The sequence below is a fragment of the Lepidochelys kempii genome, chromosome 3 (genome assembly GCF_965140285.1).
Source record: "Lepidochelys kempii isolate rLepKem1 chromosome 3, rLepKem1.hap1, whole genome shotgun sequence".
In the NCBI taxonomy this organism is placed as follows: Eukaryota; Metazoa; Chordata; order Testudines; family Cheloniidae; genus Lepidochelys; species Lepidochelys kempii.
In genome coordinates, this window is record NC_136382.1 from 168187421 (window position 1) to 168205376 (window position 17956).

The 17956-nt window shown below is 40.0% G+C and overlaps 1 protein-coding gene across 8 annotated transcripts in view; it reads left to right on the forward strand.

The window, feature by feature from the left end:
* Nucleotides 1–17956, forward strand: part of LPGAT1 (lysophosphatidylglycerol acyltransferase 1) — a 133968-nt gene that overhangs the window by 88494 nt on the left and 27518 nt on the right. For 6 of the 8 annotated variants that reach the window (XR_012158243.1, XR_012158244.1, XM_073338978.1 and 3 more), the window contains one exon: nt 5893–6019. Coding sequence is in view for 5 of the 8 variants with exons in the window: in XM_073338978.1 (XP_073195079.1) it covers nt 5893–6019 (127 nt within the window). In the remaining 3 variants the exon portion in view is untranslated. Of the gene's footprint in view, nt 1–5892; nt 6020–12502; nt 17003–17956 lie in introns of those variants that run through there. The other 2 variants (XR_012158245.1, XM_073338979.1) reach the window with 2 other exon arrangements.

Genomic DNA, 17956 nt, shown 5'->3' on the forward strand with positions numbered 1-17956 from the left:
GGCTTACAGTAAAGTGTTTGTTTGGAAAGTAGCAGCCCAGGTGAAATCTCATAAGGAGAAAACACAAGACCCCAGTGAAGTCAGTTTCAAAGTTGTTGTAGCTAGCTGCTGCTTCAGAGAGCTCTCTGGTAGTCAGGCTGTTTGATATTTCCGCTTCTACCAAAAAGGCAGATTGAGAGAGTCTTTTAATAGAAATTGAAAGTTCAAACTAGCTTGGCTGCCAGGGATGGTTGTGGTTGCCCTGGTCACACCAGAGCTGGAGGGAGGGCTTCTTGAACAGACGCATGTAAAGCATGTTTACACTACAAATTGTCAGGACTCCAATTACAACAGTGCCCCATGTTTTTTACGTCCAAATGGGTGTGTAACTTTGAACTAGGTTAAAACGGAATTAAAATTATAGCCTGGTTATGCCCATCATAAAAGTGGGGCTGTGCATTTATTGTGTAGATATGTTGGATCATATTAAAGAAGTTCTGTATTAAAATCACAAATGAGTTTGATTCCCCAGAGTTTAAATTCCAGGGTATTACTAATTAAGAGGTCTCTTGGTTTTTGGTACTGTTTCTCTCCCTCTATGTGTGAAACTTGCAAGCTGCTAATTGTGTTAGTACATTCTAAGACAGAGTCTGTTCTCAAAGCAATTCACAGAGAGAGAGACTCAAAGCAATACTCTAACAACAGAAACAGCACCCAGAGACTCCCCGCCCTTTTGTTGTATTAAAAATTGTGATTAAAATAGAGATAGAGGATGTATGTGGATGGATGCTTGGTGTGGATAATAACTGAATGATCAGGGAGGTGCCAGCCTAAGAATCCAGTGTCCATCGGCTGAAGAAGGCGTCAAGTGGAAATAACCAGAGGACCCCACCCGGAGGGCAGACTGGAATCCACCCAACAGCCTCAAGAATGGGAGAACCAAAGAACAAGATAACATCTTGGAGCTGTCAGGAATGTGCTATCTGCTGATTGATTCAGCAACAGCATGATGAAGCAATTCCCATAGACTGGCATAGGAAGAAATTCCTATAAAAATAGACTCTAAAAAGTGAGAACTTTGGGGTCTGATTCTGCAAACCAACTTCCAGGAGCATCAGATGAGCATCTGACAAGGCCCTGCTCCCTCCTCATGTCCAGGCCACCTGGCCAGTGGCTTGGCATGGGCAACTCTAAGGCTGGTAACTATGATAACAACCTTGCAGAACCTGTGTGTGTGTGTGTGTGTGTGTGTTTGTATGAATGAATGTGAGAATAAATTTGAGATTGAATGGAATGTTATAACTATAACTAACTGCTTACTATGATTCTTTCTGTATTCACAATAAATGTGGTATTTTGCCTTTTTCCCTTTAATAAGATCCTGCTGGTTTTTATTTTATTGGTACAACAGATATGCCTTATCTATGTGTTAGGAAGTCCAATTGTCCTTCAACGATCAGGATTTTAAATTGTAGTGAAAATTGCCAAGACCTTTTTAAGCAAAACAGAACCATACTCTCCCTTATGTATGATGAACATTCAGTGCTATCTAAGAATGATTTTTCAATTCAAATTCATAACAAAACCAAGAGGGGCATGGTAAGCTTGAATTTTTATTTTTATTTTTTTATTTCAAAAAGATCAGTTTGCTGCTGTAGCAAATAGCATGCCCTGATTTTTTTTTTTTTTTTAAAATCATTTCTTGGGTTCAGAAGTCTTTTTGGATGGACCTGAGAGCAGCGCCATCAAACATGCTCAGGCGGGCACAGCCTGCTCTGTCTTCGTGCAACAGCCTGCTTCCTCTTGAGTTTCAGTATTAGCCCTAGCTTTCCTGTTATTGGAAACACTTTCTCAGGGAGAACATAAATAATGCAATTCAACAAAACCAGTGAAACTGACTATACATCCAGAAATGTACCAAAAGATAAATCTTTTTTCCATTCTAGCAATTGTAGGGGTTAATTGTAACATTGTAAACATTAGTAGGAATAAAATGTTGAGACAAAAATATGATTACTTGGTGAAAATGCTGACCTTTGTGTTGGTTTACATTTGTTGTGAACTCCTGTCTTATGCGACAATAAATTTTAATGACCAGAATATTGCGTCAAGTATTTGACTTTGCCAGCAACCGTACAAAGTGTCTACTGCCCTTGCTATTCTCCTTAAATTTCTGGCTTTTTTGATAGTAGATAGTTTTAGTTAATCACATTTATTAACATCGTACTTGTGGTTTTTTTTGTTTACTAAGGCATTTAAAAAATTTTTTTCTTATATAATTTTAGATATGCCAGTAAATAACATTTCATCAAGAAGCAATGTTTAACTCCTCTTTAACTAATAAATTAATGCTTTATTAGAAAACTGTTTCTGTTAGAAAACTATTAGAAAATTCAAGTTGACAGCGTCTGTAAGTTTTCAAATGAAAGAACAAGGTTGAAGTCATGGATTCCTTCACATTCCTGATTTAAAGAGTATCTATGACTTTGACAAGTTGGTATCTTTGTGGTAGGATGCGATAGTAACTAATTTAGTTAAGAGCTGCCATGTTAAAAGCTGAGGTCTGTGAAAGGCTGAAAGAGTGCAAGACCTTTTATAGTTAGGGCTAGTGGTTTGTCGCAGGACTCAGATCTGTGGTTTCTCTTTGTGTTGAGGTGGAGCTGATTGGAGGCATCCACACAGCACTGCACTGCAATTGCTACTAAGTTAGGGCAAGCAAGTAGGAAAGCAACACATAAGAGGGAGGGAGGCAGCAGTGGCCTTCCTGCAGTGATGGAGTCCGAACCATCAGGTGTTGAGACAGCAGTTTTAAACCACTACTCTTTTTTTTAAGTAACTTAGAACAATTTTTATTGTAAAATACAAAGATTTTGGTTAAAATATTATTTTGTATTCTTCTGGCACATCTTACTAGTGATTTGTGCTTCCCACCCCATAATAAGACTAATGTTAATAGTTCATTTTTATTTCACACTATGGAAAATAAAAAATTAATTATCTTTGTGTATTTCAGGTAAATGTGTGTATATATATGTAAAAAGAGAGAGAACTGCTTTGTCTTTGCTATGAATTACTTTAGCATTAGATTGAATTTAACACTGCTAACATTAAAAATATGACTTGAGTCATTCTTCTCATCTTTCTAAATTATGTCTTCATGTTATTCAGCTAATTACAGTGGCCACTGATATTTTGGTCAGAATTAAAATCAATATTTACTGATGCTGGTTGAAACTCTGAAATTCCTTTTTAAAAAACTGAATTGTTTTGCAGTAGATGTTTGCTGGGCTTTTTTACTAGTTTTATAGTGTGGATGAAATGTTTTGAAAATTCAAAAATATAAAAATTGTTTCATGAAAATGTTTTTAGGTTTTGAACCAAGTTTCCTATTATCTCATTAGTATGATAACACCTGCTTTTTTATTGTGCTTTTTTTTATTGTGTTTTTGAGTTTTAATTTAAAAATTTTGTTCACTCCAAGACACTTGGAGAAGGGAATGATCTTTCTCTTGGTCTCTTTTGCTTAAAATGCTGGATTGGGAATGTGCTATTCTGAGGCCTGCCACAAATTTCCATGTGATTTTAGGCAGGTCTCTTAATCTCTGTTGTTCCGTTTCTCTCTCTGTACAAAGAGGACAGTAATACTTCCCTACCTAAAAAGGGTGTCTTGAGGGTAAATTATTTATTTATGTATGTTCAGATAATACAGTGGTGAATGCGGTAGGAAAGCCAATAAATATATTAATCTAAAAAATAATTTAGGTTTCGGTGTTTTTTCCCCATCTTTTGGAGTAGTGTAGGGGAAGGAGCGCTTTTACAAAACCCTAATGCTAACAGAAATATTTCCCCTGACATGTTTTAAAAGAGATTAATTTTTAAAAACTTTTTGTATGTTTTTGTCTGCATTGTTTACAAACCAAATGTTGCAACTTTGTGCTCATGCATGAGAGAGCAGCAAATTAAACTGCCCAAACTGAATGAAATACAGAATGAACTGAAGGAAAAAGTAAACTGCAGAAATGGTTAAATGTGACTTGAGGTTTCTAAAAATCTATCAGTTTTTATAATCTATGGTGGCGTTCTTTAATAATGTAGGAAAGGGGACTTTTAACATTTTTTTAAAAATATTGTGGCTTTCTGTATAAATACATATAAAAAGCAGTGTATCAAAACAAAGAGAAACAGTGAGCATGCTGGGACACAAGTCATAGATCAGGGGTTGGCAACCTATGGCATGCGTGCCAAACACGGCAAGCGAGCCGATTTTTAATGGCATGCTGCTGCCTGCCGGGTCCCAGCCGCCGGCCCCACTCAGCCCTCTGCCAAACCCAGGCCAGGACCCCGGCAGGCAGTAGCATGCCATTAAAAATCCTGCCCACCCTGGCCTGCTCTTTGCCGCCGCCCCCACCGCGGGGGCAGGGTGAAGAAACTTGGTCCTGCTGGCTGCTGCTGCAGGGCAGACAAGGTTCCCCCCCCCCCCACCTCTTCCCCCAGCGTGCTGGGTTCCTGCGTTGCCTCTCCTCCTCTCCCTCACTGCCACCAATCAGCTGATGGCCCTTGAGTGGGAGGGGGAGAAGCCGAGCAGCTCACTGCTCCGGGGAGGAGGCGGAGAAGAGGTGGGGACGGGGCCTTGGGGAAGGGGGGTGGAATCAGGGCATATTCCCTCCAGCTCCCTGCCGTGAGCGGCTCTGGGCAGGGGGCTGGGAGCACCCCCATGACCCTAGCTCACACCCCCAGCCCCCCTGCCCTGACCCCTGCACCCCCTCACACACACCCAGTCCTCTGCCATGACTCCAACCCCCCCATGTCCTGACTCCTGCACCCCCTTCACATGCCCCCAGCCCTCTGCCCTAACTCCTGCACCCCCCACACCCTATGCCCGGACTCTTGCACCCCCCACATTCCCACCCCCACCCTGAGCACCAAACGGGAGCTCCTGCACACACACACCCACCTTCCCCCTTGCACCAAATGGGAGCTGCTCAGGTAAGCACTCCACACCCAAACCTCCTGCCCCAACCCTGAGTCCTCTCCCTCATTCTAGCTCTTGGCCAGGCCCTACACCCCAACCCCCAGCCTACTCCTTCACCCCCAGCCCTGTGCTCAGTGCACTCCCACCTTCAGCTCAGTGCAGAGAGAGAGAGAGGAAGAGAACGGGCTAGAACCAGGGAGAAGGTAGGTACCCACTCTATGTGGGCAGGGCCGAGATCCCAGACTGGCAGTAGGCTGAGCCACTCGGCCCACTGCCGGTCTGGGGTCCCGGCCGCTGGCCCTGCTCAGCCTGCTTCCGGTCTAGGGTTCTGGCTGCCAACCCCTTGCCAGCTGGGGTTCCAGCCGCAGGCCCCGCTCAGCCTGCTGCCGGCCTAGGTGAACGGAACCCCAGGCTGGCAGCGTGCTGAGCGGGCCGGCTGTGTAAGATCAGCATTTTAATTTAATTTTAAATGAAGCTTCTTAAACATTTTGAAAACCTTGTTTACTTTACATATGACAATAGTTTAGTTATATAATATATAGACTTATAGAGAGAGACCTTCTAAAAAATGTTAAAATGCATTACTGGCATGCGAAACCTTAAATTAAAGAGAATAAATGAAGACTCGGCACATCACTTCTGAAAAGTTGCTGACCCCTGCCATAGATCATGTCAATAAAAATTACACTAATTGTTAGACAGTTTAGTTATTACATTGAGATTTTGACCATATTTCTGAGGTTTTACGTAGAATGATATTCACCATGTCCTTAGTCTTTCTCTTGATCTACCTGATTTTTTGGGGGATTTTAAGTAATGTTTGTACAAATTAAGTGATATAATATTAAGGAAATGTAACACTAGAATGGATGTCAAGCCAATGGAATATAATTTGATCTAATTTTTAACACCCCATCTTCTTTCTTCCACTTTATTCGTAGAGAGCAAATCAAAAGGTCTTCAGTGGGTGATAGATACAACCATTGCTTACCCTAATGAAGAACCTATAGACATCCAGACCTGGATTCTTGGCTACAGACGACCGACTGTCACACATGTACATTACAGGTAGGAAATAAAGTTTTAGTACACAGCTGAAGTAAGGCCTAAAAATCAGTTTGAGTTCTGCACAGCACATTTCAGAATATTGGAGAGATGTAGTAAAATCTTTACTTTCTGTATTTAGAAGTGGTTTGTCTAGTTGGTTAGACACAGGACTTGGGAAGCTGTTATAGGTTTCCTAATAGTGTGATGTATTGTGCTCATTGACTGATTACACTCAACAACTATTAAAACAGTGTTCTACAGGATATGGGTTTTACCTCACTGTGTAGGTTTGTTTGCAGTTGCATTATAACTGGCTTCCCTTCTATGTTGCTCATTAAGTGTCACCTAAACTGAATTGTCATCTTAAAGGAGGTTATAACCAGTCAATTTGTTTTTTAAGTATACGATTCTTCCATTAAGTAAACTTGAATCTGGGTTTATTTTGCTTGAAAATTAATAGTTTATGGTCATACTCTGAATTTTTCCGCCCCCCTCCTCCACACTGTGAAACCCACGATGCTACTCAATGCTCACAGCAGGTGCTTTCGGCCAGGGAGCATTTGTCTTTGTTAGAAAAGTATGTAGTTGAAACAGTCTTGAGGAGTAGTGTTAACTAACTAGATGTGGACCATGACCTTGCAGTGAGGGTAGACAGGGAAAAATCATATTCAATATTCTGCTAGCTGGACCATCGATAAATCTCAGGGTTTACCCAGAACCAGCTGACATGGTGTTGAACACAGCTTGTGTCTGTGTATGCGAACTGCTCACACAGTCAACATTGTGATTGTTAACCTCGCTGCTGAAAGCTGAGTTCAGTTTCCATTTAATCTTTTAACCAAGACAACCCTTTTTTGGATAAAAAAGTGCTAAGGGAGCTAGCAGAGTAGCATTAGGGAAATGACAGCATCCCAGACGAACCTAGGTAGGGACATTGGTAAAAGAGAATTCCTCCTATGCTAGCCCCTTCTTGAAGGGACCAGCTCAGTGAATGAGGGAGGAAGTCTATCTGCTGGTGACTTGTCTGGATTTTTTTTTTCCCCAAGAGAGAGAAGTGATATAGTTCAATTTTAAGGGGGTGCACATGAAAGAGGAAAATTGAATAGTTTTATTTTAAGGTTGTTCACTTGGTCTGTTTGTCATGTGAGGCTCTTGGTTGGATAGCTCAGAAAAGAAACCTTCCCCCTAAAAGTTTTGCAGTGCACTTCCATCCCCTGATCGGGCGCATGCATGTACACTCACGCACAAAATGAAACCATTGACTTTGGAAGCACATAATGATAATGATTCTCCGACTTCTAAATCAATGAAGCAAAGCAGGGAATTTCACTAATGCTTGGTGTGGGGGAAAGAGGGGGCACAATTTTTCTGTGAATGGGTTCATTGGAAGGAAACTGTCAATAGTGTTGTGACTTAATGTTGGCTGTGAAAAAGCTATTAATCCCTGTTTCCCAGAAAACAGGTTGCATACGTATCATTGGGTAAACAGTTGACTACAGACCAGGTTGGCACCAGCCTTGAAATGATCCTTCAAATTAAAAAACGGAAAGGGGATGCCTTTTGTTTACTGTTTGTTCTAATCAGTGGAATAGGTTTCCTGAAAAATTAAATTGGCATTTATTAACTGTGTTATGTATTCAGTTAAATGCTGTCACTGGGCATGCCCTCTGTACTGAAAATACACATGTAGCTATTGTGGCAGTGTGGAGCAACTCACAGGCCCAAGGAAAGGAGAGGTGGGGCAGATATTTTTATAACAAGAAAAGTATCATTGTTGCTTGTGGTGGTCTTTCATGCACTATTCTAACAATATGTTCAATGTTAATGCATATTCAGGACATTTTAAATAAATATAGACTTGAAAAACAAAGCACTTAATATAAACTGTTAAATAAAAGCTACATTAGCAGAATGAGGCAAACTAGTTGCTTTTGAAGACCCCATAAGCAATAGAATTGAAATTTAGAAATGAGCTACATTAGTCTCATTGTAGTTAAATTTAGTTAATCTTGAACATTCATTTTATGTTCTTAATTTTCATACCATGAAACTAGATTGTAAGGAGACATAAAATTATGGTTGGCACGAACACTGATTGCACTATAATAATAATTTCTCTGTGCTCTATATTTTGGGTTGAAAAACAGTCAAGCAGTTATTCTTCTGATCTTGACTGTATTCCTTTGGTCTCATTATACTCTGAGGTTATGAAGTTTATTACCGGGAGGTGCTCAAAGGTTATGAGGAAGGGTCCATACAAAGTACCTACAGAGAGAGAGAGAGTGAGTTTAAATATCAACATTGTTGATTATTTTGCTTGTAATTATATCATCAGAAACATTCAATTTAACCATCTTACTTGGATGCGGTTGCAGAGGGAAATCAGTTAATTAAGTGTTGCTGGGGCAGGAAACCATTGTTTCCAGTTCCTGGGTTCTGGACATTTGCATAACTCTGAGCTATATTTGGCACAAAAAGTGGCGTGTTATCACCTTTGCTCTCCCTTGTTCTTGGGAATGTCAGGCCTGACTCTGCCTCTCGCCCCCCCCTCCCCCCCCCCGGCCGCAGATAATGTACAGTCATGTTAGGCTATTGTTAGCAGCTAGTAATTGTCCAGGGTTTGGGGGTGCCCTAACTAGGTCCCATTTTCTCGTGGCTCATTCCTCCTATACCAGGGCCCAGGAGATATTGGCATAGGAACTTTACAGCTGCACTATGCAACCAGAGGATTTCTCTACCTCGGGGAACTCCTCTCATGCTTTTGTTTTGTTAAAAGATGGGTTTAAGCCTGCTTTGAGCAGCAAACCTGAAGCTGCTATAGCAGGGCAGAGGATCTGGCCGTAGGAATACAGGTCCCTTCTCCCAAAAATATCTAGTCACCTGTGTCCCTGTCCACAACAGGAGAGAGAGGGAATGAATCCCATCCTCGGTGCCAAAAGCCTCTACATCCCACTCCTCCACAAATGCCAAAGGCTCCAGGTGTCTCCTATCCAGCTATCTAACCCTCTTTATTCCCACTTGATAACTTCCATAATGTACTTGCATGTTTAAATATAAAATTCCACAGCATACTGAAAATTTGGGGATGTGTAGAATTGTATTTAACATCAAAATAATAATCCAAAGTCTCCTATATAGATTATATTTATCAGTAAAAACTTCCATTTCCTAGTTAACCTGAAGTTGCTTGAGATTTTCCAGTTTGCCATACTGGAAAGAGAAAGTGTTATTTACTCCTTCATATAGCACAAGAACTAGGGGTCACCCAATGAAATTAATAGGCAGCAGGCTTAAAACAAACAAAAGGAAGTACTTCTTCACACAGCTCAGTCAGCCTGTGGAACTCGTTGCCAGGAGATGTTTCGAAGACCAAAACTATAACAAGGTTCCAAAAAGAATTAGCCATTTATGGACCTATCCTCCATAAACTTATTAGCCAAGATGGTCAGGGATGCAGCCCCATGCTCTGGTTGTGCCTACCCTCTGACTGCCAGAAGCTAGGAAGAGAACAGGGATTACTTGATGAGTGCCTGTTCTGTTCATTCCCTCTGAAGCACGTAACATACTTGGAAGACAGGGTAATGGGCTAGATGGACTGTTGATCTGATCCAGTAGGGTCGTTCTTAACTAGGGGGCCTTGCCACAGAATTTAGATCCAGCCTGCCACACAATAAACAAGGCCTTGACTATGTTTATGCTGTCAGCATCTCACTTTCAAGAACACAATATTTAAAGTAACATTTGATTTTGAAAGATACCTCATACAATTTCATGCAGTAGTTAGTTATCTAACCTGGAACACTGGTTAACTAACCCACTAGAAATACCAATAATACTATAGTTAAGGCTACAGTTTAGTCATGGGTATTTTTAGTAAAAGTCATATATAGGTCACGGGCAATAAAGAAAAATTCATGGCCTGTGATCTGTCCATGACTTACACCATAAATACCCCCTGACTAAATCTTGGGGGGGGGGAGCCCCCTGCTGGAGGGGAGCGGAGCCTGGGGTGAGGGAGCTGCCAGCGGCTGCTCCGGCCACCCCAGGACCACTACTTAGGCGGTCCCCAGGGCCTGCCGCATCGGCTGCTGCTTGGGTGGGCCCTGGGGCCAGCTACCTAGGGCCGCCTAAGCAGCAGCCTGTGTGGCTGGCCCAGGAGCCACTGTCCCATATGTCTTCTTGTAATGTGTGTAATTGCATTATAGGGAGCTGTAGCACTTCAGAAATGCCCCCAACTTTCCTTCTCACTTTCAGCACTGATTTAAAATGCATTTGTTCTGCACAATGATATCAGGTTAATAATATTAACTATTAACTTTTCTGAATCATAAATACACACATAAGAACAAATTAGTTATAGATTCAGAGATTCCAGGGCCAGAAGGACAACTGTGATCATCTAGTTTGATCTCCTTTATCACACAGCCCATAGGACTCTCTCTGCCCTCATAGATCTTAAAGCAGGTCTTTTAAAAAAACATCCCATCTTGATTTAAAAATTGCCAGTGATGGAGAACCCACCATGACCCCTAGTAAATTGTTCCAGTGGTTAATTACCCTCACTGTCAAAAATGTACACCTTATTTCCAGTCTGAGGGAACACCAATTTCATCCATTTTAGTCCGTGTCTTTTTCCCCTGGGGCATCCTCTGATCAGAGAACTGTCTCTCCACTTCTTATTTACCTCACTCTACCATAGTGGTTCCATGGAGTCAGACAATGTTGTTACATAATTGACTGCACGGTCAAAATGAGGGACTGGTACCTGCTTCTTTCTCCTCAGAATTAGAGTATGCAACCTCTCAGCCCCTATCAGCCTAGCATGGTTTTTGGCTGGATGTTGCACAGCTGCATTTCAATGACAACTCTTTTTTTTTTTTGACCGCTTGAAATCTTTTCTGGAACTGCAATTGTCAGAATTGTTGAGAACCTGTGGAGACAGAGAGAGAGAGAGGTGTGTGTAATAGAACAATAGATCACAGTTTAGAAAAACGGTTGTCATTGAGGCAGTTTGCAGTGTTAATGAAAATCTTAGTTCTACTGTCACAATGTTGGAACTGTTCCAGAAATGAGAATTCAGGTTAATTGAAGCCCAGTGAATTTGCATCGGTTTCTTTTGATTTTGTGTACTTGTTTTGAGATAGGCAGCTGGACCATTTAGACTGTTGCCAGATTGTATGCCTGTGGAGTGTTTCATACATATATTCTTCTAGCAGCCTTACTTGTCCAAAAATACAAAGGTTACAGCTGTCTTGTGTTCACTGTGTCAGTTCTTAACCAGAAACTGTTCTGAAACAGATTTAGACCCACTCACACTACTTTATTTTGCCCATTTCTGCCCACCCTTTAACAGCCAGCCTGAATGCTGTCACATTATTCCATCCCTGGTTGGAAAGGGGAAATATTACTTTCTATTGTACTAGATGAATCTCCCCACTGTATTTTCCACTGAATGCATCCGATGAAGTGAGCTGTAGCTCACGAAAGCTTATGCTCAAATAAATTGGTTAGTCTCTAAGGTGCCACAAGTACTCCTTTTCTTTTTGCGAATACAGACTAGCACAGCTACTCTGAAACAACCACCATGGTGGATAAAGAGAAGCAGTGGATAGAATTTGCTTAATCTTCAATAGAGCTGGTAAAAAAAAAAAAAAGTTTCAATAAAAGTTACCATTTTGAAGGGTTGGAAATGGAACAACTTACCTACGTTTTTCACAAATTTTTTTTTAATTTGAATTTTCCTGCCCTTTTTCCTTTATGCCACAAGGTGCAATAAAATATGAAGTCCAGCATTATTTATTTTCTTTTTTCCAATTTGTAAGATTTAAAAAATATCTCCATTTTATGAAAACTTAGAGTAGTGTGGTAAGTATTTTAATGCTGTAGAAGAGGGGGTGAATAGTGAGATGTAAAAAAGTTAATTTTCATATTTTCTTGGGTGGTAGGAGGAAAAGTGTGGTGGTGGTGCAGTTTGTTTCAGATGCATCTATTTCACAACTGTTCCCTCCATTTCCTTCCACTTCTCTCCCAAACAATCTTTATGGGCTTCATTATTCAAGAGACCATGATAAGAGCCTTTTTGCCAGTCCTGCTAGCTAGGAATGGGATCATTATTAAAGGCCAGCTGCTACATAGTTTGGTGTGATGGAGTTGCCTTAGCAGATTATTTGTATTGCTCAAAACTAAGGACAGTTCTAATCAGATTTTAATTCACTGTGCATCCAACAGGAATTTAACTAGTAACATAGTAAGGATTAATCTAGGAATCCTAATTAAGATAGCAAAAAGACTCCCAGTTTTGTTAAGGTATCTAGTCTTCATTATGGCATTCGTTCCTTAAGCTTTATATTACTAACAAGGTCTGCTATGCAAAACTCAGAATCAGCTTTATAAATTCTGCTCTTCTGATGCTGTTTGCAGAATGAATGTTTGTTTTTTAATTATTTTGAGAGGTTATTTGTTTGTGTAAATGAATGTAAACTAAGGCCTTATCTAAACTTACAGGGGGTTTGATGTCCGGCGATCAATGAGTCAGCAGGTGATTTAGTGGGTCTAGTGAAGACCCGCTAAATCAACCGCAGATCGCTCTCCCGTCGACTCCTGTACTCCACCTGAACAAGAAATGCAAGGGGAGTCGATGGGAGAGAGTCTCCAGTCGACGTCGCATAGTGTGGACCCCGTGGTAAGTAGATCTAAGTACGTCGACTTCAGCTACATTATTCACATAGCTGAAGTTGCGTAACTTAAATCGATCTCCCCCTGTAGTATGTAAAGAACCCAAGAGAGCCATTGTTAGCAAAGGAATATGATGTCACAAATTATAGTAAGCTGAAAACAGGTTGAAGTGTGGGGAGGGAGGGCAGTGAAATAAAAATGTGTAGTTCAATACATTTGTGTAATTGTATTCTTATAGCATAGTTTTAGGTGGTTTGTATTCCTTTTTTTGGGGTAATACTTTTGTATTACCATAGTGTTGTGGACTATGACCCCACTGTAGTAGGAGCTGTACAAACACAGAACAAAAAGATAGTCCTTGCCCCAAAGAGCTTATAGTCAATTATTTTATTATTTATTGGGATGCTTTTTAGACTTTGTGGTTTCAACTACCAGGAATATGGCAGAGAAGGAAAATGTCCCAGAATAACTCAAATCCCCCAGCCAGCAAGGATTTGCCTATCTCTTCACGGAGGACACTATGAGACAGAAAACATAGGTTGTGTTGAATCCACTACCATGTCAGGCCTTGTCTGACATCTTCACTGCCAACTGTATGTTCCACTCCATGCATCTGATGAAGTGGGTTTTAGCCCACGAAAGCTTATGCCCAAATAAATTCGTTAGTCTCTAAATTGCCACAAGGACTCCTCGTTGTTTTTACTGCCAACAATGAAGCTATCAACAAAAGGTTAGGTAACAGTATACAATAATCTCACACATTGGCTCCGGCAACAACAGGGTGAAGGTTCAGTGCCTTAAGTGTTATCTTAAGGATTGTATTTATTGTTCAGAGTTCCCCGGGCAAATTAATCCTTTAAAAACAGGACACAGTTAATACATCAGAAATGTTGTGTTGATTTAATGACCTTAGTTTGTATTTGGGCAAAAATCCTGAACTACACTTTTTTTAAATGGGTACCTGAAGTATTAGGATTATTGAATTTCCCTAAACTTTTGCACTTGCAATGGGTGACACTTTACCATTTATCCCAGTATAAGGACAAAAATGCATCAAAACCATTCTTATTTCCCGGCAACCCTTAATCTGAGAAATAATTCCAAGAGCATCAAACTCTAGAAGAAATTTTATACCAAAAATTAGTGAAGGTCTATCCAGATTAAGAACTGGTTAAAAAGAGAAACTGTTCTGGAAGTGAAAAAGACAAGACTGAGATGGAACTAAAAGCTGCTGTTTCCAGTTAAACTTAGTATATCATGGCAAGGTTCTATCACAGTCCCAAGTGTATACATATCCTTTGAATCAATATATAGTAGAATCAGTGAGCAGATCAAGGAAGCCAGTTCTCCCTAAGAATTTCTCATGCTTCCATTACTGTAGTATGTATTTGTCGTGTTCATTTATTAAAGATGTCAGGTACTCTCTATATCTAGGTTCAGTGGGTCATCTTGGAGGAAGAAAAACTTGTTACTGACACTTCTCAGAATTAAAACTTTGTTTAGAAACTTGAGGTTGTTCAAATCCAAGCTTTACAGAACATAATTGTAGGGATGGCATAGCCTCTCTACATCAAAAGCAGAAGTACTTTGGTGAGTAAGGATTCTATGTCATGGGCGGAATGTCTACTTACCATTTCTTATGGGATGTGACTAGATAACCTGTTCCGCCCCAGCTTTCATGTATCCAAGGAAATTATATGTTGATAAGAAGTAAATCTTCAGCAACATAAAATATCCTCAAATTATGTATCTTGGTTTGATTACTGAGCTTGAATTATTAGAATCCTGCTTAATTCTGGTCATCTCTCATATTGTTCCTAGTGTCAAAGTCAGATTCAAAAGCTCAAGCTAACTTATTTATACTGATAAGCCAAAGCCAATTTAACATAAGAGACAAAAGGAAGCAGAAACTGACAAATATACATACATATCTTATTTGCATACTAACATTTACCAATCTCCTAGCTCAGTAGAAGCTCTAAGTTAATTAGTTTGAGAACCCATTGTCCTTAATGTTTCTCTTCCTGACAACTATATTTCAACAAACCCACCAGATGCATTTCTTTAATGAATTATAATTTCAGTATAATTCATTCTACTTTAACATTAGGAAAGCTTATTTCATGTGAATATACAATTGCATGTTCTTCAATAATATGAACAATTGTTTAGGCCCAGGGAGAATGTATCATTAGTTTAGGCAACTATGTGGAGAAGGGGGATGTCAAAATTTGGTGAAAGCCTATAAAGATTTTCATATGCAATTTTTTTTACTATGCTTGTGAAAGTGATTGTTTTCATGGTTTGACAACTTCAAACTTTTATAAAAACTACTTTGAAACCAAGTTTTTCATTTATCCTTTCCATGCTTCTTTTGTAACAGATGATAGTTTTAAATGTTATTACTACTACTAATGCATAGCTCTTATATAGTGCTTTTCATCAGTAGATCTCAAAGTGCTTTACAAAGAGAATTTTGATTATCATTTTACTTGCAACCCATTTAATACATTTGGCCTATTCTTGCCATCTTAAAACTTGAATCAATGACCACTAAACTTAATGGAAGTGACTTCACTGTTAATGCAGACAAAACTCTCACTGAGTAACACAGAAGAGGCCTTCACTGGGAACACAGCCTGCATAAGGACTAAACCCACTGATGGCCAATAAATCTGTGACAATAAGAGAATTGGTATGTTTCCACTTAATGATTTTGACTTGAGAAAGAGGAACCCCTGGGAGGTTTTTGGGTAAAGCCACAAATTCTGACACTGATGTGATTCTGGATAGTTTTAATTCCTGTTACCATGGTTGTCTTCCGCTCCCCACTTGCCCCCCCACCCTCCCGCAATCCTAATCTTTAGACTAAAAATGACCAATTCTTTCAATCTTTCTTCATAGGTCATATCTTCTAACCCTCTTATTTTTGTTGCTCTCCTCTGAACTGCCTCCAGTTTGTCCACAACTTTTAGTGTGGTGCCAAAATCTGGACTCAGTATTCCAGCGGAGGCCTCACCAGTGCTCAGTAGAGCGGAACTATCTCCCATGTCTTACATAAGATATTCGTGCTAATACATCCCAGAATATTTCCCTTTTTTGGAACAGCATCACGCTGAGTCATAATCAGTTTGTGAACCACTATAACCCCCAGATCCTTGTCTGCAGTACTTCTGCCTTGCTGTCCCCCATTTTGTATTTGTATTTAATTTTTCCTTCCTAAGTGTAGTACCTTGCACTTGACTTTATTGAATTTATATTGATTTATCATTTTACATCATCTCACATCCTCCTATTGATTACTTTTCCCTGTTAAAATGTTTTGCTTCCTTCCCCTTAGCATGTAACTTATATCAATTTATGCTAATTTGCATGCATGTAACTTACACATGTAACCTTTGTGAATTTGGCCCACTATCTCCTGGTCTTACCATTTTTGTTGTTTTCCCCTGAACTTCCTTACGTGCAATACATCACCATCCTGTGGATAAAGTGCTGTCTAGAAATTACTGCTGTATTCCAGGTGCAGTCACACCAGAGCCATTTAACCAACTATGAGTTCCCTGCTACACAGCAAATGTTCTAAGTGTTGGAGGCCTGGCCAGTAGGTTCTCTGAACTGTGTAGATACACAGGCCAAAACTTGTGTAGGGAGTGGGTAGCAAGATGCATCCACTGTTTCAGCCTCCACAGAATGGCTGAGCATTGGCGTTTGCTGTACATCTTGTCTGAAATGGAGGTTGTGGGGAGGAGAGGAAGAAAACTTTACTTATGGGTGTGGAAGAGCATTTGGCACTTAATATGTGCATATGCATGCTTAAACTGTGGTTTTTGGGGGTGGGGGAAGTCTATCCAAATCTGTGAAAAGTATAAGTGCTTTCCACTTGACATAGCTGACTTTCTTGAATCCACAGTTGTTGACAGAGCATGCTGCCATTAAGACTATAACATTCTAAAATAGGACTGTTCATAAGAATCTCTAGCTTTCTCCCTCTTCCCCCAGCTTTTCCTATTTGGGCGTAAGAACACTATTCGGCATTGGGCAATTAGCTGCATTTCATTCATGTTCTGTATGTGTAATGGATAAGTGTGTGTTTAACGTTTTATTCTTCTGGCAGCCAAAGTGAAAATAATTATTTGATCTGGCATAAGTGACCATCTGTGTGATAAAATGAGATTGATTATATAATTACATAAAGACAACTTCACTGGACTCTTATTTCATGATTGCAGCCAAACTCCCAGGAAGGCAAAATTGTGTGACAAGGTTCTTGCTGCAATTAGTGAGATGGACTTTGATATTTCTTTACGAAAATGAAGGAAGTTGAACCTTAGTTAATTGTAAAAAGAAGAGGAGTACTTGTGGCACCTTAGAGACTAACCAATTTATGTGAGCATAAGTTTTCATGAGCTACAGCTCACTTCATCGGAGTGAAGTTCAAGTGAGCTGTAGCTCACGAAAGCTTATGCTCACATAAATTGGTTAGTCTCTAAGGTGCCACAAGTACTCCTTTTCTTTTTGTGAATACAGACTAACACGGCTGTTACTCTGAAACCTTTAGTTAATTGTGAGTCTCTAGTTTCTCTCAGCTGATTACTGATAAATAATGATGTAAAAAGAGGGGTAGGGTTTTATAGCAGAGCAGTTTTTCCCCCTGATAAAAAAGAAATCAAGAAAGAATTAAATTCCATTCTGCTTGAGCTTTTTAGTCTTGTTTGTTTCCTTCTATCGAAACCTATTAATCAGGAAATTGCAGTCCTGGGAAGAGAGATGCCAATCAGGTAAAACAAGATAAGGACAGTTTAAAAACAAAACAAAACTAGAAGGATGCCATTGCTAGGTAAGACTCAAAAAATGTGAGATGTTAAATCTCCCTTTGTTTCCAGTCATGACAGCTCACTACATTTGACTTCATGAGGAATTCAACAGAAGTTCAATTTTTAGTTCGCAGTCTCAATGCTGGTTATAGAAATATGAGTAAGAGCCAACCTGATCAATGGGGATAACGGCAGGTTTTGCAAATAGACAGGAGAGTAGCACAAGAAAGTAAATCCAGTTTAACATCAGTGCTGCACTAACTAGAGATGCCACAAAAAATGAGCAGTGTTTAGATAAGACCTACTGGAGTGCAGGGAAAAGACCATCTTTGGGTTCCTGTAACAATAGATTCTGAAGACTTTTACAGTTGAAGGACCACCCTACTGAAACAGAATGAGCCCATAGAATCCAAAAAAGGTAACAGTTTTAGAAGTATAAATTCTAGGGGAGCCACCTTGTGGACAA